We start from the raw sequence: 26035 nt of genomic DNA, 5'->3' as shown, positions 1-26035 counted from the left end.
CTGTTTTAATCTTGTTGCAAACCGCTTTGACTTTTTCCCTGCAACCACACAGGTTTTATGAAACAAATAAATTAAGAAAGCAGGCAGGCAGGTGGGGACCAGCTGAGGCTGGTGGTCTTGGGGCAGCATCCTGGCTGTGCTGAAGGTACAAGATGCACTTTAGTACGCAAAAAAAACAAAGGCACTTTCAGGGTAAAGGGAATAGGCTGTACGTGCAACATACACATATAAAGCAGACACCCACACAATCTGGGGAACTGTAGTTTACTCTTCATAGAACTACAATTCCCAGCACCCTGAAGAAACGACATTTCCTAGCGTTCTTTGGAGGAAGTAATGTGCTTTAAGTGTCTGGTGAAATCACAGCCTTGCTGAGCAGAAATGGGTGTGCTTTGGGGCCCCCATGTGCTATAAGTGGTGCATGTTCCATCATTTGTGAATCATCATCCTTGTATAACAATGTTTGCCTGGTTATGTCTCGGATCATCTTCTTGGTGCTAATATGATAGTTAATTTTTAAAAAATTAAAAAATCCAGACTTTTATTTCCTTGCCACAATGATCCTGGAGAAAGGAATAAACACTTTAATGGCCTTCTTTGCGGAGGGAAAAGAGACCTGAAATCTGTGGATGGTTGACAGCAATCCATTCCAACGCCTTTACCTGCTGGAAGCATTCGTGAAAATCAATGCAGAGTCTTGCAAAGGGGAGGGAGGCTGCAAAACAGGAAGGCACATTGACCTTGAAGAGGCACTCCTCTCTTGAATTTAAAAGCAGATACAAAAAAAAACCTCTAGCTGCTAGTTTAAATTTCTTTAATCTTTCACAAAGAAAGAGGCAATGGTTGCCTTCCTGCATTTTTAAACTTCCCTTAAAGGCCTGCTGCCACCATCAGAGGTTGGGGATGGGAGGGAAGGTTCTTCTCCCCCTCCGCCGTCGTCTTTGAAGCTGTTTCCTTGTGGGAACAGAAAAACATGGAAAGAATTCAATCCCGTACCGCAGCAAAACAGCATCGATACATGCTTTGAAAACCAGAGCTTTAAAAAGCAGGCTGGCGGGTGCGGTAGGTGGGTTGCTAGCTCACCGTAGCATCCAATTATACCTGTCCTCTCTCTCCAGCATCAATAAGTATCCCCCCACAGGGATGGTGGAGGGAGGCAGAAGGGGGAGAGAGCGAGATCTATTTATTTTTAAAGGCTCGCTGGGAAGAAATAGCTGCAGTTGAACCACGGATCCAAAGCGCCATCTCATGGGCAAAGCGCGCCGCGCTTCCTCGCCTGGATGATGCCTATACTCTCTGCAAAGGAAGGTTGCGGAAGGGCGGAATCCTTGAGAAAACGCTCTGCAAGGTTGAGCATTTTCTGCAGCTCAGGAAATCCGTCGGCAATTGCCTGGGGAACGCTGCGGTGTACGAAATGAAGGGGAGCTTCTCTAAGCTCCGTCAAAGGAGCTCCGTTTGCTCAGATGGCGTGAGGTGATGATGCAGTGGAGAAAATGGGAGAGGCCACAACAACTGCAGCCCGACCATACAGACCTAATCAATGTGATGCTTATGAATGTGTCTGTTTCACTGTCTGCACAACCAACGACGTGGTGTAGTCAATCGCAGTTTCCCAGTGCATTGCTGATCTTGCCGTGTTTAGTTTTCACCTCCCACAGTTGTGGCTGAACCCTGGTGGGGCAAGGGCTGGTGTCTCTTACTGCTCAGACATTGGGTTGCTGCATAAAAAATACAGTGGTACCTCGGGTTACATACGCTTCAGGTCACAGACGCTTCAGGTTACAGACTCCGCTAACCCAGAAATAGTACCTCGGGTTAAGAACTTTGCTTCAGGATGAGAACAGCAGCGGCGTGGCGGCAGTGGGAGGCCCCATTAGCTAAAGTGGTACTTCAGGTTAAGAACAGTTTCAGGTTAAGAACAGACCTCTGGAACGAATTAAGTTCTTAACCCGAGGTACCACTGTATGCTTTCTGCTGCCTTGTTATTTTCATTTTTAAGTGAGTGTTTAGGCTGTGTGATAGGTAAAGGTAAAGGACCCCTGGACGGTTAAGTCCAGTCAAAGGCGACTATGGGCTTGCAGCGCTCATCTTGCTTCAGGCCAAGAGAGCCGACGTTTGTTCACAGACAGCTTTCCGGGTCATGTGGCCAGCATGACTAAACTGCTTTGGCTCAACGGGACATCGTGACGAGTACCAGAGCACACGGAAACGCCATTTACCTTCCCGCCGCAGCAGTATCTATTTATCTACTTGCACTAGTATGCTTTCGAACTGCTAGATTGGCAGAAGCTGAGACAGAACAATGGGAACTCACTCCGTTGCGCGGATTTGAACTGCCGACCTTCCGATCAGCAAGCCCAAGATCCTCAGTGGTTTAGGCCATTGGTCCAAGGTCACCCAGGGAGCATTATGGCTGTGCAGGGAGTTGATCCTGAGTCTACCCAGTCTTAGTCCAACAGCTCTAACCACTACACCATCATACTGCTTGAGAGCAGCCAACCCACTTGAGGGATTTTAGGTACTGGACGATTTATGCCCTGCATATTTTGCTTTCCTTTAGCAGAGTTTCCAGTTCTAATTGTGAACATTGTTGAAACTAGAGGTTTGCTCCTGAGTCAGTGCAAGTCCCAAGGCAGCTATGAGCGCAAGGCCAGCTGCCATATGGAGCATCCAGCTGGGGGTGGGAGGAATGCCCTGGGGGAGCTGCAGTTTCAACTTTACAGACAGGCAGGTGGCAGTGCTGGGCTGACAGCAGTTATCTGATGCTAAGCAAGGCTGAGCAGCAGATGTGATGCTGGTGACCATGAGAGGTGGGATATCAGGTCTTGCAGTGATCTGACAGAACTGCAGGATGGGGAATACAATCCTGTAGTAAAGATTCTGCTCATTCCTGTGTAGGGCTTGGGTGTGGGGGGCTCTTAATGTTTCTGTGGACAATTATTGGTGATTCAGATAATTAATCCAATGTTCAGAGTATTTTATTGAAGTGAGAATTGAGTGGATGGAGTGATATGAAGGGTGTAAAGAGATTTGTATCTGACGTTTCATCCAAGGAGGCATACATGGTTCTACTTCTGCATTTTATTCTCCAAGATTAAGGAAAAGGAAATTGACAGGCACTGCCACCCACTGAACTGTTGCTAAGTAGGAAGGTTAGTGGGGCAAACACATTTGTCCTGATTGGCTAGCTTTCACTGGGTCATGGGCCCCTTACCTTTTATAATGCCTAGAACAGGGGTCTGCAACCTTTAAGACAAAAAGAGCCACTTGGACCCGTTTCCGAAGAAAAAAAACTGGGAGCCGCAAAACCATTGCGACATTTAAAACAAATATATCTCCGGAGCCGCGATCTGACAGCGGGCGGGATGGTGACGTCGGGACGGTGCGTGACTAACACACACACTGCCCCATGCGATGTCACAGCCAGTACAGCGCCCGCCACAGTGGGGAGTGTTGGGGTGCACAATGTGCCTCCTCCCCTTGCTAGCATCCGCCCCGGAGCCGCGGCAAAGGTGTAAAAGAGCCACATGCGGCTCCGGAGCCGCGGGTTGCAGACCCCTGGCCTAGAAGCTGGGAAAGCTCAGTCAGTAGAGCATGAGACTCTTAATCTGATGGTCGTGGGTTTGAGCCCCACATTGGGCAAAAGATTGCTGCATTGTGGTCCCTTCCAATGCTAAGATTCTATAATGCTCCCTGCTTGAGTTGTTGTCCTTAGAAGGTTGCAAAGGGTCATGATATTTATAAAATTTGGGGGAAAGTCAGGGAACATGGCTTGTTTATTTTATTTATTTTTCTTCATTTACACCCCACTTCATGTTTCAACAGAAATCCCTACCATTTACAAACAAAAAAGGAATCAATATAAGGTATACAATACAAATTCCACATTTGGAACCAAACTTTACTACTAACAATCGTCTTAGGAATTCCGCATTTTAAACCACTTGATTAAGTATCTCTAAAAAACAAACATAAAAATTATATAATAATAGTTATTATTATCAATTTAATTTCTATGCCGCTTTTCATCTGAGGACCACAGGGTGGTTTACAATATAAAATCACAAAAAATATACTAACTATAGTAACAAACAAAGACAATAAACCTCCACAGTTTAAAAGGTCATATGGATTGTTTAATTAGTCAATTAGTAGAAAATTGCAGGAGTAAATCCTACACAAATCTGGAGCAGAGTCCCTAAGACAATTGGATGGAGCCTTGTATGCCTTGTTCCAGAAACTTCTGCAGCCAAGTGGGTGCCAAACAAATTGCTTTCCTTTGGACCACGTCAGCGAGGCTGGGAGTGGGGTCCTCTCTTCTGGGCAGCCCAGGACCCACACACACACTGCCCAGGCTTGCACCCCGGGGAAGTCACTTCAGTGCTGCTAATGCAGCAGTTTGACTTCACCCCCAAAGGCACCCTCCATTGCCTCTCGAGACAGAGGGATGCAAACAACAGCAAAGAAAACTGCAACATTTGTGTCATTCGCAGAAGATTGCTGTAAGTAGAGTGGTACCTCGGGTTAAGAACTTAATTCGTTCTGGAGGTCTGTTCTTAACCTGAAACTGTTCTTAACCTTTAGCTAATGGCGCAAAGTTCTTAACCCCAGGTGCTATTTCTGGGTTAGCAGAGTCTGAAGTGTCTGTAACCTGAAGCGTCTGTAACCCAAGGTACCACTGTACTGTAAGGTCTTTGAATGGAATGTAGTTTAAGATCGTATCATACAAAATGTCAGAATATAGCAAGAGGCATCAAAATGTGACCGGATTACATCATAAAAACGTGATTAATATTACGAAAACACAAAATACAACCATCATCATCATTCAACTACACAACAACCCTAGACAAAACTGATCAAACCACACACCCACACCCCACACACAGAGCCAGTGGAGTGCAGTGGTTGGAGTGCTGGACTAGGACCTTGGGAGATGCTCGGTTCAAATCCTCACTCAGCCATGAAATTTGCTGGGTGACCTTGGTCCAGTCACAATCTCTCTGCCTAACCTACCTCACAGGGTGGTTGTGAGGATAAAATTCGGTGGGGGCATATTGGCTGCCTCCAGTTACTTGAATTTTATTATTGATTTAGGTTGTGTGGTTTTTTTTTTTAAAAGCAACTGCATCTGCACACACAGACACACAAAAGGATTACAGTATGTACTATACTGTACTAATTTAAGTCTGGATCCTACGGAGCGCTATTGGGTGGCCATGAAGAACCACTCAGTGGGGATCTACCCCATCTAAGGAGTGATGCCAATTTGCGCCTAACAAGCTCAGCTGCCCCCCGCAAAAAACCTCCCTCTTAGAAGATTCTTTGCCCTGTCTTCGAGGCAGAACTCTATGCGCGGAGCCTCTGTTTCCAGGAGGGAAGCTAAACACGGGGGGACCTTCCCTGGCTTTTCCCGTTTGTGTTCTCTTTTTTTGTATATTATAATTTATTGACCTTGTCCCTCCGCGCGCTTGCTTCCTATTGGCCGCTTTCCCTTGCCAGTCCCCGCCTTCCGCCTGAAGGGAAGCTGCGTTTTGATTGGGCGGGCGGAGCAAAGGTGGCGGAGCTGCTTCCGGGTGCGTCGTTATGGTGACTGTGGTTGCCAGGTAGTAAGCTGAAGGTGGAAGCGAGGCGCGCGCGCGCGGGGCGGGGCGGGGTTCGCTTACTGGGCCCCGTTCGGTCAATACGGGAGGGTGTGGGGGGGTCGGTCCCGCTGGGTGGGGTGTCATGTCTAGGTCCCAGGGCGTCCGGGTTCAAAGTCCCAAACATGCCTGCAGCAAACCGCCACTGCCTCTCAGACCGGCCTACCTCGCAGGGTTGTTGGGAGAGGAGGGAAGGGGGCGGGGAAGGAAAGGATCCTGCATGCCTCTTTGTGGAGGAAGGGTGGGATAAACAGAGCAAGGGATAAGGGGCCACTGAGGCTCCCCTAGTCACAGGGCCGGATTTAGGTTTGATGAGCCCCTAAGCTACTGAAGGTATTGGGGCCCTTTATATGACCAGCTGTCCTTTGTCAACAACAGATTTTTTGTGTGTTGAGTAAATGCTATATGGTAATTTATGGACCTAATAGGTATCTAAAGCCAATTGCACATAACAAAATATGTATTTTATCAAAGTAATTGTTGAACTGAAATATAATTAAGAAGAAGCATATTAATAGTGGAACATGAGTTTGACCAAACTGCGGGAGGCAGTGGAAGACAGGTGTGCCTGGCGTGCTCTGGTCCATGGAGTCACGAAGAGTCGGACACAACTAAATGACTAAACAACAACAACAAATATTAATAGTGAAAAATTTGGGCCCCCCCCCAAGAGAATGGGGACCTAAGCTATAGCTTGTTTAGCTCAGGTATAGGCAAACTTGGCCCTCCATATGTTTTGGGACTACAACTCCCATCATCCCTAGCTAACAGGAAAAGTGGACAAGAGTGATGGGAATTGTAGTTCCAAAAACATCTGGAGGGCCGAGTTTGCCTATGCTTGGTTAGCTTATACGTAAATCCGGCACTGCCTAGTTGTATGTCGAAACAGCGGTGAGAGTGGCCACCCACCTAGGGCGCTGGAGGGTTGTTAGCCCTTTCCACAAGGCACCATGGAGTTGCGCAGAATATGGAAAAGGTGGTGGTGGGGGACTTGGGATGTTGGGGGGACACGTTGTGCCCCTATAGAACTGTAGAGTTGGAAGGGACCACGGGGGTCATCTAGCCCAACGCCCTGCAATGCAGGAAATCTTTGCTCAACTTGGGGATTCAGACCTTCAGCTCCTGAGATTAACAGTCTCATGCTCTAGCGACTGAGCTATGCCAGTAATCTCTCAGGCCTTTGGCTAATCAGATAACTGATGGCCTTTTGAACTGGGTGGTGCTGGTTTTTTGTTTGTTGCTGTATTTCTGTGTTTCTATACCGTAAACTGCCTCCTGATCCTCGAATGCAGAATGCATAGAAATGCAATAAATAAAAATAACATTTAAGGAGAAGTGGGAAGAAAGACCCACAAGCAAGTGTGCCAAAGTGTTTCTGAACTCTTTGCAGCTTTACAACCTTGCCCGTGTGGTTTGAACTACAACTTGGGGCTGCCTGTATGTTTTCAAGCTTTTTTTGGTAACCTTGGCAGTGCAATCCTATACATTTTGTGGAAGTCAATCCAGTGGAGCGTACTCCCAGGAAAATGTAAGGTTAGTTGTTATAACAATTCTCATTTTAAACATAGTTATTGATGAGTGGGACTCTGCGACAAAATACAGCCATGTGGAACGCTTCTGTTCAGGGTTCCAGCTGTTCAATTCCATTCGCTGCTGGTTTTCCCCACACAGCACACACACACACACAACATTCTGTGATATGTGCCCATTCAGCAAGCTTAATTTTCATTGCCCTTATTGGGTGTTTTCTCTCTTTGGGGAATTGAGGTGTGTAAACTTGTTCCCAGTCCTCAATACATTAATATCTTTGATCCCGATCCCCCCATTGTCAGCACTCACTTCTGTCCCTGGGGATGTTTTAATCAATGTCAGGTGGGAAGGACTCCTCCTATCCTTTACATATATGTGTTGCCTTCTTTTTCCAGCCACTCCATTTCCCCTCCCACCTGATTTTCAGGGTTTTTCCTTCCACTCAGCATTCTGTGCCATTGTGTTCTTAGGGGGCTGCTTTTTGGTGTTGCCTCTTTGACAGTTCCCCCTAAAGGTTCTTTAGGTAAATATAAAGGGACCCCTGACCATTAGGTCCAGTCGTGGCCAACTCTGGGGTTGCGGCGCTCATCTCGCTTTATTGGCCGAGGGAGCCAGCATACAGCTTCCGGGTCATGTGGCCAGCATGACTAAGCCGCTTCTGGCGAACCAGAGCAGCGCATGGAAACACCGTTTACCTTCCCGCCGGAGCGGTACCTATTTATCTACTTGCACTTTGACGTGCTTTCAAACTGCTAGGTTGGCAGGAGCAGGGACCAAGCAATAGGAGCTCACCCCGTTGCGGAGATTTGAACCGCCGACCTTCTGATCGGCAAGTCCTAGGCTCTGTGGTTTAACCCACAACATTTGCAAACCTTGAGGTTGACTTAAGTTGGCTGATACCTCCGTCTTCTGTGTCGGTGATGTGGTTTTGAGTAGGAGGACTTGGAACTGCCATTAGAAAGAAGAGTTATATCGTAGCACTTTTTGGCAGCCTGATGTTAATCATGTTTACTTGGAAGCAAGTTCTACTAAGTACATTAGGATTAACTTCTCTAGAAGCCCTTCTTTTAATTATTTCTTGCTTGATCCTCTGTATGTTTGTTGGAAATTCTGTAGATTCTAGTGTGATTTTCTGCACAAATCTATTGATTCTGTGGTAGACAGTTAAATCCTGATGTGTATTGTGGTTCTGGTAGGATGTGCTGTGTTGGTAGGTATTGTTTTAACAGGATAGGGATTAGACAACTATGACACTGAAGAATCAAAAATAAGGATGAGCTAGTTTGGTAATTCTCTGAATTTTAAAATACTATTTTGTTATTTAATAAGCAGGTGCTATTTTTCTAGAAAAAGAGGTGTCGGAGCTCACCATGAACTTCTCCCTTGTTCTCTTAGGATGGCAATTGTGCCCACCTGAGAGGTGCTGGAGCTGAGTAAAGGGTTACTTCCGGGTTTCGGCGCTTGTGCATGCACATTAGCGCTAAATCACGCTTTGCGCATGCGCAGAAGTGCTGAATCATGACCCGCGCGTGCACAGACGTGGCACTGAACACTGCGGGTTGCGAACGTGCCTCCCGCATGGCTCATGTTCGCAACCCGAGGTTCCACTGTATAGCACAGGGGTCTGCAACCTTTAAGACAAAAAGAGCCACTTGGACCCGTTTCCGAAGAAAACACAACAACTGGGAGCCGCAAAACCATTGCAACATTTAAAACATATATCTCTGGAGCCACGATCTGACAGCGGGCGGGAAGGTGACGTCGGGGCGGTGCGTGACTAATGCACGCACCGCCCCCATGCGACGTCACAGCCAGTACAGCGCCCGCCACAGTGGAGAGTGTCAGGGCGCACAATGCGCCTCCTCCCCTCACTAGTATCCGCCCCGGAGCCGCGGCAAAGGTGTAAAAGAGCCACATGCGGCTCCGGAGCCGCAGGTTGCAGACCCCTGGTATAGCAAATCAAAGCAAGGCTACAGGGGAGGAGAGGAATAAGCGCCTCTGAGCTCATCTTTCCAATTCTTCTCTCTAAACTTAAATGACCTCCTCCATCTCAAATGCAGTGGAGTGTTTCTGAGCCTTGTTCTTGGAGGCCGTCCTTGATCACTTGTGCCAATGCTGGACTAAAAGTGTAAGCTTGGCTGCCAGCCATTTCCTTTTTTAAATCTGTCTACCCTCCGTCAAAACGTTTGAGACAGATATAGGGCACACTTCAGAGAAGGCAGCTCTGTGCAGAAAGGTAGGATCTGGTGTGTGCGGGTGTGCGGGGTCACACTGTGATTTTCACACTGCGGGGGGTGACCCCACAAGGCCTTGTGGTGTTTTACACAAATAGAATAAGGCCCAAGGCTGTGCTGCTTACATTTATTTTTATAACGGCACCATTTTACTTAAGGACATTCCCCTCCCTTCTCACACACGAGCTCAAATCAAATCCTCTTCGAACCTCTCTTGGTATTTGTTATAAGTGTCTCATTCTCTGCAAAGCAGAACAGAGAGGCAATTGTGTTTCTACATTTAGGTTTCTAATGTCTATAAGGGAGGGCTCTGCTTTGCAAACCTAATTGTAGCAAGCCACTTTAAATTTCACCTGCAAAGACTCCCTTTAAGAATGTTTTAAAGCATAGTTGGTTGATACTAGCAGGATAAGTCCATAGCTGTCATGTGCTACGTGGGACTACCTTTGAAAGTGACTCAGAAACTACAACTAATCCAGAATGTGGCAGTTAGACTAGTGACTGGGAGCAGCTGCTAGGACCATATAACACTGGACCTAAAGGATCTACATTGGCTCCCAGTATGTTTCCGAGCACAACTCAAAGTGTTGGTGCTGAGCTTTAAAGTCCTAAACAGCCTCGGCCCTGTATACCCGAATGAGCATTTTCACCCCCATCATTCAGCCTGGACACTGAGGTCCAGCTCCAAGGGCCTTCTAGCTGTTCCCTCATTGTGAGAAGTTACAGGGAACCAGGCAGAGGGTCTTCTCAGTAGTGGCCCCTGCCCTGTGGAACTCCCTCCCATCCAATGCCTAATTTCCTAAAATAACTGAAGGCAGCCCTGTGTAGGGAAGTTTTAAAAAATGTTTAGCTGAGGCTCAGAAGACTCTGCTAGCCTCACCAAAGCAGCTTCAACAAGCCTCTGGCTGGTGAGGAGACTCGCTGCATTCCAGGACCTTTTTTCTGGAAAAAAAGCAGAGTCCAACAACATCCGGTTCCCCCACCTCTGGGGGAATAGGTGCTGATACCTATTCTGTAGGTATGTAAAGATAAAAGGTCAAGTCAAAAGCTACTACAGTGGTACCTCAGGTTAAGAACTTAATTCGTTCTGGAGGTCCGTTCTTAACCTGAAACTGTTCTTAACCTGAGGTACCACTTTAACTAATGGGGCCTGCCGCCGTTCTGTTCTCATCCTGAAGCAAAGATCTTAACCCAAGGTACTATTTCTGGGTTAGTGGAGTCTGTAACCTGAAGCGTCTGTAACCTGAGGTACCACTGTATGGGGTTGCGGCGCTCATCTTGCTTTCAGGCCGAGGGAGCCGGCATTTGTCCACAGACAGCTTCCCAGGTCATGTGGCCGGCATGACTTGACCATTTCTGGTGCAACGGGACACTGTGACAAGTGCCAGAGCACATGGAAATGCCGTTTACCTTCCCGCCACAGCAGTACCTATTTATCTACTTGCACTGGCATGCTTTTGAATTGCTAGGTTAGCAGCAGCTGGGACAGAGCAATGGGAGCTCACCCTGTTGCGTGGATTCGAATCACCAACCTTCTGATTGGAAAGCCCAAGAGGCTCAGTGGTTTAGACCACAGCATACCTACAGAATAGATATGAGCACCATTCCATCAGCATTAAGTGCTACTGAGACCCAGTGATTTCATCAGGAAGAGTTCAGCATGTGCTCAAAATAGGTGGCCTTTTGAAATAGTTGAACTTTGCTGGGGAACTTTGCTTGACATCTTGTACTAATAAACCAACTCCTATCTTCCTTGTTGGTTTCTGCTGTCCTTAACCAGCTTATTCATTTCCTCACATCATCCTAAAATTTAGAAAACACAACACTGTTCACTTGGTGAGGCATCCGGGAGATCTGATGTGCAACACAGTGTGAAATGGAAGTAGCTTTGTTTTATGAGTGGCAATCCCAGACTGCTTTGTGGGTTTTTAAGCTAGTTCCCAGGGTGTCCTTGTAAACAACTTTAAACAGAATGCTTCCCTTTTTTTCTTCTTTTTTTTTTTACAATAATGTTGATTGAATACTTTCCCTGTAGAAAATTAGTTTCTAAAGCGGCGAAATGGAACTCCTTAATCTGGCACCATGTTTATTTGGGGCAAACCTTTCTCCAGAAACGAGAGACCCAGAGTGTGGTAAGGAAATTTATCTGGCTATGGATCCGGAGGCTTTTATCTCCTGGGCACGGCTGTCTAGAAGGTGGTTTGCTATTTCCCTCCTTGCCTGTTTTGTGTATGTTGCTGCTCTTCTGCTTTCAATGGAGTTTGTTTCATATTTTTTTGGCATTCCCCTGCATGTGTAGATCTATGGTAGATCAATCTACCATAGATTGATCTATGGTAAGACTGAGAATCATCTGATTATATTTTTTTCCAACTAGTATGTATTGGTAATATAACCCCTTTAATTGCAAACTCTGGTAGCGAGTACCCACAGGACCGGAGCCAAAACAGGAAGAAGGCATCAGCATGCTAGGAGAACCCAAACATTTGCAGAAACACAAATAAATGTATGTGTTTTTTATTTAAAAAACAGCTCAGTGAGATTGAGCTTTCTGAGTAGCCACAAAATGTTGAAAAAGAAATGGGGTGGGCAGTGGAATTCATTCATTCATCTTTACATTTGTAGTCCGCCTGTTCTGCAAGGAGCCCAAGGCACACATAGTTCTGCTGCTTCCCATTCTATCCTCACATCAACCCTGTGAGGTCAGTTGGGTCGCTGGTCCAAGGTCACCCAGTGAGCTTCCTCCCCAAGTGGGGGTTTGAATCCTGATCTCCTAGGTGTTACTCCAACACCACTTCGCCGGCTCAGCGTGACTGCCTTGCTTCAGCTCCTTACAGCTTTCACTAGCATGGAGTGGGGCAAAGCTGGCAGAGAGAAACACTTCTGCTAGATGGTGAGGGGGTATTATAATGTTTTCTTGCGGGTCCTGTCTAAATGTCATGAATCGCACATGTAAATGATATGAAATGGTCATAAAAATAAGAGGTACAGAGGTGATTTTGCTTCTCTGTCCACCTTTCTCTGAAACTTCTTTAAGAAACACCATTGCCCCTAGCATTGGAACTCCACTATGTATATTGTATGTAGCATCTGGTTAGCCTCGCCCCCCTGAAAGTCTGTTTACTTCTGTTTGGCAATGCCTGTGGTCTGTGGGTTGCTGTCCTGTTTTTTAAAGTGCGGTTGTTCTGTGTCTGGTGTCTGTTCTTCCAGATCATGATGTTCTGATGAATATGATAGAGAGAAGTCTATCATATTCATCAGAACATCACACACACACACACACACACACACACAGAAACCAGCTGTCTGTCTTTCTGCCTGGTTGCCCAGAGGTAATTCTTACTTGCCACAAGCAACCAGGCAGGTGGTTATATTTACAAGCCTGACTTAGTCGGCATGTTTGCATTTGAATATTGACTCCCTGGTACAAAGCTTGTATACAGGCGTCCCCCCACTTATGTGGGGGTTATGTTCCAGGCCCCCACGCGCATAAAGGAAATCATGTAAAGTGGGGCGCACCCATTATACGCCTTCTCTGCCACTCTCTCTTCAACCCATACCAAAAAATACTCTATTCAAAGATATCCACAACTAGAATGGAAGCTCTGGGGTTGGCAGGAGGCTAGAGGTCGTGCAGGAAAGCGGCTGTTCTTGCTGTGCAACCCCACACATCAGCTGTTAGGAGGGGAGTCTGAGCAGCATGTACAAAGCCTCCAGCCTCTTGGGGGCTCCCTCCGCCCTCACTGCTGTCCTCTTCGGGCTCTGGGGAGGGTCTCTACAAGAAGTCCAGCTCTCTCCCACGATTGCAGGTTTGAATTGAATTATTTAATAATTTCCTGGCGCCGCGCATATGCACGGTTGTGCGCAAATCTATCAAGCATAAGTGGGGGAATTGCCTTGACTCCCTGATACAAAGCATACTCTGTTCATTTCCATGCCTGTGATTTGAGAGAGAGGTGGAAGGCAATGTCGCAATACAAAAGAGGCCAGAAGGCAATTGGCACAGCTGAGCCCAGCCCAACTGCTCCCTTGTATACTGATTTTTACATGTTGTGAAACAGGCCCTGGAGGCTGGGGAGCTGCTATGTTGGATTGAATCTGTTCTGTGTGGAAACAGGAGAGTGGAAGGTGATTCGTGATCAGTTTGTGTAATGTGCTCTTGTTTTCTGCTTCCTTCCTGTAACTCCAGGACGAACCCTAGAAGAAAAGTGATGGATCTCACCTCTGTGATGATTCTTCCACTGCTTTTTGGCAGCCTGGGGGTTTTTGGGCTCTTCCGGCTGCTTCAGAGAATGCGTGTGAGAGCCTACCTGAAGGATGCAGTGGTGGTGATCACAGGAGCAACTTCTGGACTAGGGAAAGGTAGGTTTCTGAGACATTTGGCATGGAGGTGGAGAGGAGAACAGCCTGTACAGGACAGCTTGTACATTACTCAAAATGTTTCCTCGGGAAATAGGGTGTTACTAAACTCTCATCTCACACCACGAAGGTCAAGCTTAGCCTTACAGGATCAGATTCCTTGTGAAGGAGGAGGGAACCTGAGGAGTCTTGGTTTTTTAATTTTATTCTTCAGTAGCATCTCTTAGCAAATATACAGGTTGAGCAGGTGGGAGGCAAGTCACAACAGAACTTCTGGATTTTACAAATGTTCAAAAAATGGGGACTTGGCCATTGTGCGTGTCCTCATCCCTAGATGAAACCCAAAACCTGCATTGCATCTAAACTGTTCAATTTGCTAGTTTACTCGTACTCAATTTAAATATGTACCAATTCATATTTTAGGGCTGTAACACCAGCCTGTTTTTGTCTCTATCCTCCCCCACTTTGCTTAACCTGCCCAAGGCTTGGAAAACTCAGAAGCTCCATCAATCTCTTGTGCCATTTTGATTGGCCTTATACAGATGTGGCCCTTTTCTGTGTTAGGGAATTTTTCGTATGGGTCAACATGGCAACCTTTGCTTCTTAGTGGCAACGTGGCAATCCCAAAGGCAGCACCAAACTCCCCAGTATCATTTATATTACATATACGCACACACAGCAAGCAGAACACCAGAACAATAGCTGCTTCCCAAAGAACACATGGCTTAAGTAAAACAATAGAGACTTCCACAAGATACAGAATCACCTCATCATTTAGCCCTTCTGGCTGGTCCTTAATGTTTCTGGGATGGAAGGTGGCTCCATTAAGGACCAGCCAGCAGTCTGTTCCGACTTATTGCCTGCTACTTTGTTCCCCATCTCCATCGCCTTGGTAATTTACTGGAAGCGCAGGAGCATGCATTGGCAAGGGCATGAGGTGAATCAGGACCTCCAAACTCCAGGTCTTCTTTGCTGGGCCTCAGATCCCCTGTCCTGCCCCCCCCCATTTTTTGGGTAAAACTTTAATGCAAGGTTTCCTAAACTTGGGTCTCCTGCTGTTGTTGGGCTCCAGCTCCCATCATCCCTAGCTAGCAGGACCAGTGGTCAGGGATGATGAGCGTTGTAGTCCTAAAACATCTGGAAACCCTGCTTTAATTTGGTGAGTGGAAGACTAGGTGCCCTACAAAGTGCAGTGCTGGTGAAATCCCAGCCACCTGCCAGCTTGATTTGCCCCAAGTCACTCTGTACATACTTCAACTTCCATCAATCTCAGCGAGCATGGCCAATTGCCAGGGATTATAGGAGTGGTAGTTTAGCAACATCCAAAGGTTCCCCACGCCTGCTATTGGTTCTATGAGTCATGGGGCCTATGAAAAGTGCCTAGCAATGCCAAACCTTCCCTGGTGGGGAGGACTTTCTCAATCCATGGCATTTTCAGTCACTCCCACGCAAAAATGGGGAACCTGCCCCTATAGTTGGGTAACACCTGCCCTAACCTGTTTTTTTCCAGCTTGGAGGCAGGTCTCAGCCAGTGATTCAAACTCAGGCACCCCATTCCAGTCAATTCTCCCATGAGCCGAGAACGTCCTTAAAATGGGTGGGGAAAGGGAAACAGTTATGCAGCCTTCTGTAACTTAATTCACCGGCAACTGACGCGTGGCCCCCGGTGGAGGTGCTTTCCTGTTCTCTGCAGAACAGCGCTGAAAGCCCTTTGGGAACGGAATGTCCTCACTGCCTTATCGTAGCTGTGTGCTTGGTCGTTGGCCCAACCACAAGCCTAGAGCGTGGGTTTCTCCTCAAGGTGCTGTGACTTCTTGGGAAGGAAGAGCTACCTTAATGCATCATAGTGTACTGGTTCATCTGCCCCACGGCTATGTCTCTAGATTTTGTTTATTTGGTTTTCCCCCTGCCCTTTTCCTCGACAGGGACTCGAGGCAGTTAAAAATGAAACAGCTAAGAACATGGGGGTATTTATTGAAACACACAGATTATTGCCATAAAAATATCACAGTACCAGCCCTTTCCTTAAAACCAGTTCCCAAAAGCCCGTTGGAACAAAAAAGTATTCACCTGCTGGCAGAAGGACAACAAGGAGGGAGCCAGTCTGATTTCTCTATGAGGGTAGTTCCAAAGTCTGGGAGCAGCCATCGCGAAGGGTTACTGTTGCATGAGATACTTTTAATTAGAAACAAAAGGGATTGAGCCGTGCTTTGTTGAAAATGAGTTCCGTGCCACTGAGCTGCGTCTCCCCCGCCCCCCAAAATATGTTTGACAGATTCGTACAGGATCCCAAGGAGAACTGAAAAGGGCTCACAGTTGGACTGAACCTTGGAAACTGCCTTACACCATTGGCTTCAGTGTTGTCTGTTCTCTGTTGGGAGTGGTTTTATAAAGTCTCAGGGCAGGGAAGGGGTTCTTTCCCAACCCAGCTCACTGGCGATTGACCCTGGGACCTTCTGCATGTAAAACATGTTCTCAATCGTGAACCTGTGGTCCTTATCCAAAATAGTTCTCCTAGCTGATTTATTCATTACAATATTTCTCGCCTTTTTTAGGAAATGGTGGATATCATCATTCTTGTTGTTTATTAAATCTCTATACTGCCTTTCATCCGAAGAACACAAAGCAGTTTGCAATATGAAAACATAAAAAACCAAACCCTGTTAACAAACAAAAACAATAACCTCCTCAACACACACAGCGTTTAAAAGACCTTACGAGGTAAAGGGACCCCTGACCATTAGTTCCAGTCGTGGCCAACTCTGGGGTTGTGGCGCTCATCTCGCTTTAGTGGCTGAGGGAGCCGGCGTACAGCTTCTGGGTCATGTGGCCAGCATGATTAAGCCGCTTCTAGTGAACTAGAGCAGTGCACGGAAACGCCGTTTACCTATTTACCGTGGTACCTATTTATCTACTTGCACTTTGACATGCTTTCGAACTGCTAGGTTGGCAGGATTAAAAGGCCATAGATGGTTTAATTAGCAAAAGGCCTGGGAGAAGAGGAGTGTTTCCGCCTGGTGCTTAAAGAGATGTGGTGAGGGTGCCAGGTGAGTCTCCCTGGGGAGAACATCCCACAAGCAGGGAGCCACCACAAAGGCCTGTTCTTGTGGTGCAGCCTTCTGGGCCTGCCATGGACACCAGACCAGTCTTGTGATGCTCATGCCCAAGTAGTTTCAAGAGTGTTGGAGCACTGACTGTTTTTGAGGCCGTTCAATAGTCCCACAGGTTCAAAGAGCCTTCCCCAGCTTGGTCCCTCCCCTCAATGTTTTGGGACTGCAATTCTCAATCAGCTCTAGGCAGCCAGTGGTCAGGGAAGATGGGAGTTGTACGAAGAAGGCTCCCTCACCATCACATGCACATAAAGGGGAATTATGTTCTGCAGTAGCAGCGATGCAGTGCAGTACTCTGGATAAAGGTCTTCTGCCGAGGGGATCAGTGTTCAAATCCCTGCTTGGCCATAAATTTTACTGGGTGCCCTCTGACAAACCAGTCTCTCTTTCACGGCAATTCTATCTCACTGAAATGCTGAATCGAAAATGTGATCATAGATCCATGTATGCTTCCCTCAGTGTTCTGCTTTATTCACCACCTCCCCCTTTCATTTACCAGCAGAACCTTTGAATGAAGAAATTAAATATAAAATTGGGCTGAGGCCAAACAAAGTGTCAGATACATACCAAAACACGTGTCTATGAAGAAAAGAATTATGGGACCTGTGGCTATTCAGATGTTATTGTGCTACAGGTCGCCCAACCCATAACTGATCCAAAGTCAGCTTCATTGGCTGAGCCTGGGTTTTACAATGATTGGGAAGGGCGGCTGTAATCCATTTCCCCACAATACAGCATGCATAATTTTGTAAATCGCAATCATGTTGTCCATCCCCCGCCACCCACTTGAGTTCTTCTTTTCCTAACCAAAGTAGTCTCTAACTTAATCCTGATCATTTGGCCATTTTCTCCACTGATTCTAGATCTACCAGTATCCTTTCTGAAGTGCATTCACCTAAAAGAGCATTCCAAGTGTGGTCATACAAGAGTTGTGTAAAGGCATTTTTTCCCCTGTCTCTCTCTCTCTCTCTCTCTCTCTCTCTCTCTCTCTCTCTCTCTCTCTGCCCAGAATGTGCCAAAGCTTTCCATGCCGCTGGGTCAGAACTGGTGCTGTGTGGTAGGAGCAGAGAGAGACTTCAAGACCTTCTGCAGGAGCTCTCCACTGCTGCTGGCCACCCAAAGAACGTAAGCAAGGGGGGAGGGGGGAGGAGGAGGAGGAGAGACTGTAGGTCAGTGATGCTGTTCATGCAGGTCACAGGTTTATGGGGTTGTGGGAAGAGGAGAGGTGGAGAGGGAGAGAGGTGGAAAGGGGAAGACAGTAAAATGTCATTCTTTTACATCACGGGTGTCAAACACAAGGCCCGCGGGCCGAATCCGGCCCGCCAGACCTCATCATGTGGCCCGTGTAGCCCCAGCCCGCTATTAGAAGTCCAGTCGCTTCCCACCCGCCCATCGAGCAGGCTGCTAACGCGACGGCGCATGCGCGCGACAAATCCTCCCGCTAACGGCAATATCATAAAGGAGATTGCTTACCCTAGCGGCCTTTTTTGAACATGCGCGACGTCGGGCGTGCAACGCGCATGCGCATGCGGGGAAGGATTGGGGGGAAAGCCCCGCCGTCGCCGCCTCTGCGCTTGCGCGCTTAAGTGAGCTTCCGGGGAAAGGAGGCGGAGGTCGCGTGCATGCCGCCTTCCCCGCACGTGCATAATAGCTGGCAACCTGTCAGCGCCCGGCCCGTGGCGCCCGTTTGCCATTGCTGTGGAAGCCGAGGGGCCCTGTGAGAGCCCCTGGCTGCGAGGCCTGCCGGAGGACAGAGCCTTCCGGGAACACGAGTGGCAGCTCGACCGCTTTCTCCTCATCGTCGCCTTCCCCCTCCCCGCCGCAGCCGCTCACGCTGCTGGTGATGCAGCCCTGCGGCGGGGGCGGGGAGGCGGTGGGCGCCTTGCTGCAGCCCCAGGTGGTGCAGCAGCCGCAGCCACCGTCGCGGGGGGCCTCGGAGGCGCCCTCGGGCCTCATGGTCTTCTACGAGCTGGGCCCGGTGGTGGTGGGCAACGCGGACGGCGACGGGGGCGGAGGCAACAGTGCCGGCAGCCCCGGCGGAGACCTGGAGGATCTGGACTACAAGGAGGAGGGCGGCGCCCAGTCGGGGGGAGGGGGAGGAGGCGGCGGCTGCAAGTGCTGCACCTACAAAGGCTGCAGCGAGACCACCACGCAAGTGGCCAAGCAGCGCAAGCCCTGGATGTGCAAGAGGCACCGCAACAAGATGTACAAGGACAAGTACAAGCGCAAGAAGAGCGACCAGGCCTTGGGGGGGGGGGCAGTGGAAGTGACGGAGGCGGAGCTGATGCAGAGGGAAGGCAAAGGCAATTTCAGGAGAGATGGGAAAGTGATAATAAAGAGTGGACACATAGTCCACAGATACAACCGGCCCTTTGAGGGTGACCAAACTGCTGGTGCGGCCCCCGATGAATTTGAGTTTGACACCCCTGTTTTACATGGTACATTTGCAGAGCTTTTGTGTCCGCATCACGTACACAGGGATTTTGTTTTGCTGGCAGTGCAAGAGTCCAGAGGGTGCAGGGCATGGTTGGTTGCAATGTGTTTTGTTTCTGTGTGCTGCTGGGTCAAATTAACCCCCTTTTAAAGCCAGGGTCGGCGTCAGGGCTCAGCATCATTGAATGCTCACTGAAGCTTGTGTCCCACTGCCAATCCCTCCCATCCTTGCTGCTGCTGCTGCCTGATCTGTTCTTTGAACAAGCAAGCAAGCAGCAAGAGGAGCAGCAATCTCTGCAACAACAACAACAACAACAATTTATTTGTACCCCGCCTATCTGGCTGGGTTTCCCCAGCCACTCTGGGCAGCTTCCAACAAAGATTAAAAATACATTAAAATGTCACACATTAAAAACTTCCCTGAACAGGGCTGCCTTCAGATGTCTTCTGCAAGCCTGGTCCTTGATATCTCTGTATTGTGTGTTAATGAGATAAGCTAACTAGGCCTGAAAGCACCTTGCCCAAGGTCCATCCCCTCCCCACCCCAAACAGAAACCTGGAAGCAGCCCTGTTTTAAGCCATATAAGCCAGTTGCTCCTTCCAAACGTTCTGGTAGCAGGGGTGCCAAGCCCTTTGCCCCCTCCCCAATATTTTTTTGGGGAGAGCGTTGCCCCCAAATGTCCAGAGCATGCATTGATTTATAAACATTTCCCTAGATCCCTGTGGCATGTATATAATGCCATTTTATCTTCCCAGTATCACACTGTGAGAGAGGATAGGCTAAGAGAGTGGTTTCACCAAGGCTACCTGGTGAACCTTGCAGCTGAGTAGGTTCAGATACTATTATCTGCTTTTTTCTTTTCTTTTTCAACAGCCCCATAAACACCACACTGTGGTCTTTGACCTCGCTGACATCAAAGCAGTCGTTGGCGCTGCCGCGGAGATTTTGAAGTGTGTAGGCCATGTGGACATCTTGATTAACAATGCTGGAATCAGCTATCGCGGCACAATTGTGGACACCCTAATGGAAGTGGACAGGAAAGTGATGGAAACCAATTACTTTGGCCCAATTGCTTTGACAAAAGGTACACTGTAACAGCCTCCTCCTGTGTCTTTCTGCACACATCCTAACGTTTCCTGCGGTGGTTTCTGTGCCCCACTTCTTTAGCAGTTACACCTCTGCAGTATTATACATTTGCTTCCTGCATTGTAGGGGGTTGGACTAGATGACCCTCCGGATCCCTTCCAACTCTACAATCCTATGATTCCATGTAGACCACTTAAGTGCCATTCAGAAGGCTTACAGCTAGGCTGCTAAGGGCACAAGGAGTTACATTTGTCTGGCTCTCTCTCCACCCTGGAGTTCTTCATAAGGCCTATGGGACGTGCTTCATGTAACAGTCTTGAAAACGACCATGGTGACACAAACCATAGCCTTACTTTCAAGCTAAAATGGTCCTTGCTTGCCATTTTAATATCTTCCTGAGCTGGAGGAGAGCTTGTAGAAAAGTGAAGTGGGCAGGCATCAGGCAGTCGACTTTTGGCTGCTGATCCCTCTTTCAAAGCAACTCTCCCTGCCCTTGTAGCATTTCTCTCTACATGGAGAAAATCCTGGAGGGCAGCAGGAAACTGAAAGAGGTCTGGGGAACTGGCTGTTACACACTACACTGGTGGGGAAAATGTAGATGCAGCCCCTCAGCAGTTGCTTGGTGGAAATGTTGGCCCACTAGCTCCACTGAGTCTTACATTCCTTGCTTATAGTCTGTGTCTGCCTTTCTCAGCCCTGGGTCCCTAGATGTTTTTGGACTACAACTCTCATCACTTAGCCACCATGGCCAGTGGACAGGAATGATGTGAGTTGTAGTTTTGAGAGCATCTGGGGACCAAACGTTGAGAAAGGCTTGTCTATATAATACAGGGATACAATAATTTTGTTTGCACCTTCCTTACTGAGCTTCTGGGCAAGTAAAAATGGGACCCACCTGTGCCAGCTGACCCTTCTCCAGTGTGCATCCTATTTTATGTTCAAGGAGATTTCTTAAGAAAAAAGGACTCGTTTCTTTCACTGAAATCAGTGGAACTTTGTTCCAAATAGAGTTTTTCAGCATCAGGGTAGGAACAATTCCTGCCTTGGATAAGAAGTAACTGCAAGGTCATCTTTCGGACCCCAGTGTGATTATTTTGCCTCTCCCTTCAGGAAGCATTTCTACAAATATTGCAACTTCAAGGTCTGCTAGGAATCCCCAAGAAATTGTGACGAGGATAAATTAGGCAGTTGAAATACATTTGCGTAAGACAGTTACACACACACACACACACGATTCTAGGTAGCAGCATAAGGAAGAAACCCTGGTCTCCCAGGATCGAAGCACATTATTTCTCATGGCAAGATTGTGGAGTTGCATTCTCATTCTCTCTCTGTCCCTCCTCCCTCTAGCGATTCTGCCTTCCATGATCAAGAGGAGAAAAGGCCACATCATCGCCATCAGCAGCGTTCAAGGCAAAATTGGCATTCCTTACCGCTCGGCTTGTAAGTATTCTTCACAAGGTTTGGGAGGGGTTGGCTGCTCTGGAACCACCAGCTCACCAGAAAAGGGCAGCCAGCATGTTATGGTAGATGCAGCACATATAGAGCTCAAGGGAGGGGAGCCTCAGGCCAGTGCTTTTCAAACGTGGGTCTCCTGCTTTTGTTGGACTACAACTCCCATCATCCCTAGCAAGCAGGACCAGTGGTCAGGGATGATGGGAGTCGTAGTCCAGCAAAAGCAGGTGACCCAAGTTTCAGAAACACTGGCTTAGGTGAACCTCAAACATTGGGAAGAATAGTTTCTGCTCTCCCAATCTTCATCTTTGCTTGTCTTCAGAGAGCTGGGTGTGACTTCCACAGGGCCAGTCCTACTGCACAAAGAACTCAATTTCTATGGGTGCCAACAATGCAGGGTCCCATTTTAGAGGGGTGCTTTGGTATCTTCTGCTCACTGGAAGGTAGCATACATCTTGCGTTGTGTAGTCCAAAATGCCCAACTTCATTCTGGATAATTACTGCCCTTACCCAGGTAATCCTCCCGCTACATCACATTTACGTTAAGAATGCAAACTTTGCCATCAAAATCTGCCTAAGTAGTTGTGCTGAATCTGATTATAGCATTCATGCTAACCTAACAGACTTGGAACTTCTCCGCATATATTGAAATCTAACCCTCCAGTACTAAAATAAGAAATTGGAAAAGGAACAGGGTAGTGCCATTGTTCGTAGCCTGTAAAAAGACACCATGCTCAAAAGCTCCTGCTTCATTTGTTTGGCATAAACCTGTGTGATTCAGCAAAGAGCACATTGGAGCTGAGCTGGGCAAATCACCCCGTTTCCCCTCTCTAAAACAGAAATTAAGTATTTCACGTGATTATGAAGATGCTTGCAGAGACCCATGCCAGTTTACAACTTGGTTTTGAATGCTTAAAATCCCTTTAAGATCCTCCCAAATTTCCTTTTAACAAGAAGCTGTTTAGCAGCTGGCATACTATTAAAGTCTACCCATCTTGGGCTGGACCAAGGGCCTGTGTGCTCCAGCACTGGCAAGATGTCATTGGAAAGCTTGTAAGCAGAGCAGAATCAGACATAAGCACCCTTGTTGCTTGCCCCAGCAAAAGCCTACTGCCTTGGAATAGGCTGCATTCAGTTCTGGTAGCTAATAGCTATTTACACTGTTACATGCCTCATGCAAAAGGCAGCTATGCATTTTGATTGGGAAGCTGTAGATCGGAAGTCAACTGAAATTGTGTCACCTTCGGGGGTTTTAGATGCTGCCTCTAAGCATGCCACCCAAGCCTTCTTTGACTGCCTACGAGCAGAAGTGGAGCAGTACGACATCGACGTCACAGTTGTGAGCCCCGGCTACATTCAGACAAATCTCTCACTTAATGCCGTAATGGCAGATGGATCCCAGTATGGAGGTGAGGACTAGCTTTGCTTGTGTAAATTATATGTATCTGTTGGCGTACAGGGAGTGCCAGTGGAGGGAAAGGGGAAAACCCGGTTTCTCAAAGTTTGGCATTGACTGAAAAGGCCGAATATAAAAACTAGCACATTTAACAAAGTTGGATAATCTTCAATGGCTTTAGTGGCCCATGTTCAATGGTCACAGACTTGTTTGCAGAGTCTCACCTCTGCACATCTCTTGATCTATGGGCTTAATTTGTAATCTTGAGCCTCCTGGATCCACCAACAGAAAATAATCTCTAGAGGGAGGTAGTAATTTGTTGTTCTTTTCAGTAATGGACAAGTCAACTTCTGAAGGCAAGGCAGCTGCAGAGGTGGCTCAGGTGGTTCTGAGTGCTGTTGGGGAGAAGAAGAAGGAAGTGCTGGTTGCTGGCTTCATGCCTTCTCTGGCCGTGTACGTGCGAACGCTCTGTCCCAGCCTCTTCTTCCACTTTATGGCATCTAGAGCCCGGAAAGAAAGGAAAGCCAAGGATTCTTAACCAATTGGGAGTTCATTTTAAACCACTGGTTTAAAACCAGAAGCTACCAGCTGATGTGTCCAGGGTCTGTGGGAAGCATGAACTTCAGGATTGTTTAAGTTGCATCTCTCGCTTGCGGTGAAGAGTCGGAGCCAGGCTTGTGCTGCTTGCACATCACTGATGGCATCCGAAAAGCTGCTTTCACCACTTACAGCTTTGTTGGCTCCCTGGGACAAAGGGCTTCATCTGCAAAGAGTTAGGCCATGGGAATTCTCCTGCGTGTTGAAATGAGCAGGAACTGCACACCTCCACAGCTCCCATTCGTCTTATTTGGGCTTGTCCACAAGACAACAGGCTACTGGCAGCTTACTATGTTTACTTTCCTCTGGCCTGGGCTCTCATCAGCTGAATGTAAAATACTTATTGGGGGAGAACGAAAGAAAACCATTGCCTCCAATATCATTCTCTTAAAAAACCTTAAGTGATTGCAGCCTGCTTCTTTTTGCCAGGGTGGGGAGAAGGGATGCAGGCAGCTGAAATTAAATAAGCTTGTGCTGCACATGCATTGCCCAACTGCACTTACTGCATTTTGGCCAGGGCTCAAAAGCTACCACCTCCACCACCCTTATTCCTAGTAGCTTAGCTTGGTATTCTCACCTGTTAAGCTCAGAGTAGGTCCTGGGTAGGAACTACAGGTAACTCCACTAGCACATCCAAGTATCAGAAAGCTGTTGTCCCCCCCTCCCATTATATGGGGGGTGGGATGCTGCAGCTTACCTTCTTTAGGCAGATCCGAGTTGCTAACTGCTATTAAAATAGACATGAAAGAGGAACTACATATACTGTTTGCCCTGCAGCTCATCTGAATGTAGTATCTAGTGCGCAAAGAACATCCTTGCCTGATAGTAGTACCAGCCTCCATCCCCATTCAGTCTTACTGATTCTCTAATGGCAAATTCAAAAGCCTGATTCCTGAAAGCAGAATTGTTCGTAGACAGACACAGGTTCCATGCTTCTGATAAGGTAGGTAACACAAAGATTCCTTGCAGCAATCACACAACTCCGTAGAACTAAGAAGATGGTTCTCAGAATTCTTAACTTTGAGATTAAATAAATGAACATTAGTGATTGCTTGTACAGAAGCTAAAACATTTTACATAATATTTGTGCTTTTTTCACCCTTCTGGTTTATAATTTGAGGGAATTACTGCATTAGTTACTTGCAGAATGCCTGTTATAATCCTGGTCTCCAGCAAGCAAATACAGCTACAGGAATCTGCTTGGCACACTCAACAGATACTGTGGCCACAAGGCTGCAGGATTTCAACCCTTGGCCAAACTGACCTACTGAACAGAAGCAGCAGCAAGCTCTCTGCTTGCTGTACTGGATTCCAAGGGCTAAACATAGCACTGAGTTCTGGCTTTGCCCTTGTGGGATGCCATTCCAAGGTCACTAAACATTGCACAAAGGTCATGTTGCAGCTATCACGCTAAGCAAGAGAATATACCTGTATGTGATCTGAGCATGCTCACATGGTTCCATTCGCAAGTTCAAAGCTTGTACTGGAAGTCACAAATAGTCTTACTCTTTCCCAGAGCCTTGTGAAAATACCCAGGGATTCTTTTAGGATTTATCAGTTAAAATGTGATCAGAGGGAAGACTTCTTGTTTCCAACTAGGAAATGAAGACTTATACACAATCCACAGTTCACTGAAAAGTTAAAAGGAGCAGGGGACTTGACTAAATACTGCAAGAAGGGCAGCTCTGCCTCAAGTTCCCCATCCATATTGGCAAGTAGAATGTACCTCATGCCCAACTATCATTACACTCTTATGTCACCAAGTTTATTCAGAGGACGCCTATTCATTTCAATGGGTTCACTCTTAAGTGTGGCTAGCAATGGCTTCATCCCTGAGTTCCCCATCACTGGGTAGCAGGGGCAGGATCCAAGATAGGTTGAACTAGATGCTAGGGAGGGAAGAACATAACATGGATTTTTTTCTGCCAGATAACAAAGTTTAAAGAGGGTGCATGCGATAATGATTGAAATAAAGTCCTGTTATAGAAGAGCAAGTGGTCTGCCTACAATTTCACTTGGGGGGGGGGGTATTGCATGCGCCAATTGAGTTTTTGTGAGAGTGTCATAGGGGCTGGCAGTTTACGGAAGATCATTTGCTTACAGAAGCAAGTTTTAGTGTTATAAAACACAGAAAGGGGGGAAAGAGATACTTAACAGACCTGTTCTTTAACAGTGTACTGAGACATTCAAAC

The 26035-nt window shown here is 47.4% G+C and overlaps 1 protein-coding gene across 3 annotated transcripts; it reads left to right on the top strand.

Annotated features, from left to right (window-relative positions):
• Nucleotides 1-5465: 5465 nt before the first annotated feature.
• Nucleotides 5466-25833, top strand: DHRS7B (dehydrogenase/reductase 7B). 3 transcript variants are annotated; one of them, XM_083474515.1, is made up of 8 exons: nt 9384-9408; nt 11442-11538; nt 13596-13768; nt 17885-18000; nt 20183-20393; nt 21746-21838; nt 23107-23259; nt 23579-25833. In XM_083474515.1, the coding sequence occupies exons 2-8, from the start codon at nt 11489-11491 to the stop codon at nt 23782-23784; spliced, it is 1002 nt and encodes a 333-aa protein (XP_083330641.1). In that variant the 5' UTR covers nt 9384-9408; nt 11442-11488; the 3' UTR covers nt 23785-25833. The 3 variants fall into 3 exon arrangements, with proteins under 3 accessions (XP_083330642.1, XP_083330643.1, XP_083330641.1); XM_083474516.1 differs by lacking the exons at nt 9384-9408; nt 11442-11538 and adding an exon at nt 5466-5606; XM_083474517.1 differs by lacking the exons at nt 9384-9408; nt 11442-11538 and adding an exon at nt 5748-5975.
• The last annotated feature ends 202 nt before the right edge of the window (nt 25834-26035 follow it).

This window comes from Podarcis liolepis (assembly GCF_965112155.1).
Source record: "Podarcis liolepis genome assembly, chromosome: 14".
NCBI classification, from domain to species: Eukaryota; Metazoa; Chordata; class Lepidosauria; order Squamata; family Lacertidae; genus Podarcis; species Podarcis liolepis.
Note: the sequence above shows the minus strand (reverse complement) of the source record. Positions and strands in the feature narration are given on the sequence as shown.

What these genes read in the sequence shown, in the direction of transcription:
- DHRS7B (XM_083474515.1), top strand. Translation starts at nt 11,489, where the DNA reads ATGTTTATTTGGGGCAAACCTTTCTCCAGAAACGAGAGACCCAGAGTG. An exon ending in AACGAGAGACCCAGAGTGTG is followed by an intron (nt 11,539 to 13,595) that starts GTAAGGAAATTT and finishes CTGTAACTCCAG; the next exon opens with GACGAACCCTAGAAGAAAAG. An exon ending in CTGCTGGCCACCCAAAGAAC is followed by an intron (nt 18,001 to 20,182) that starts GTAAGCAAGGGG and finishes CTTTTTCAACAG; the next exon opens with CCCCATAAACACCACACTGT.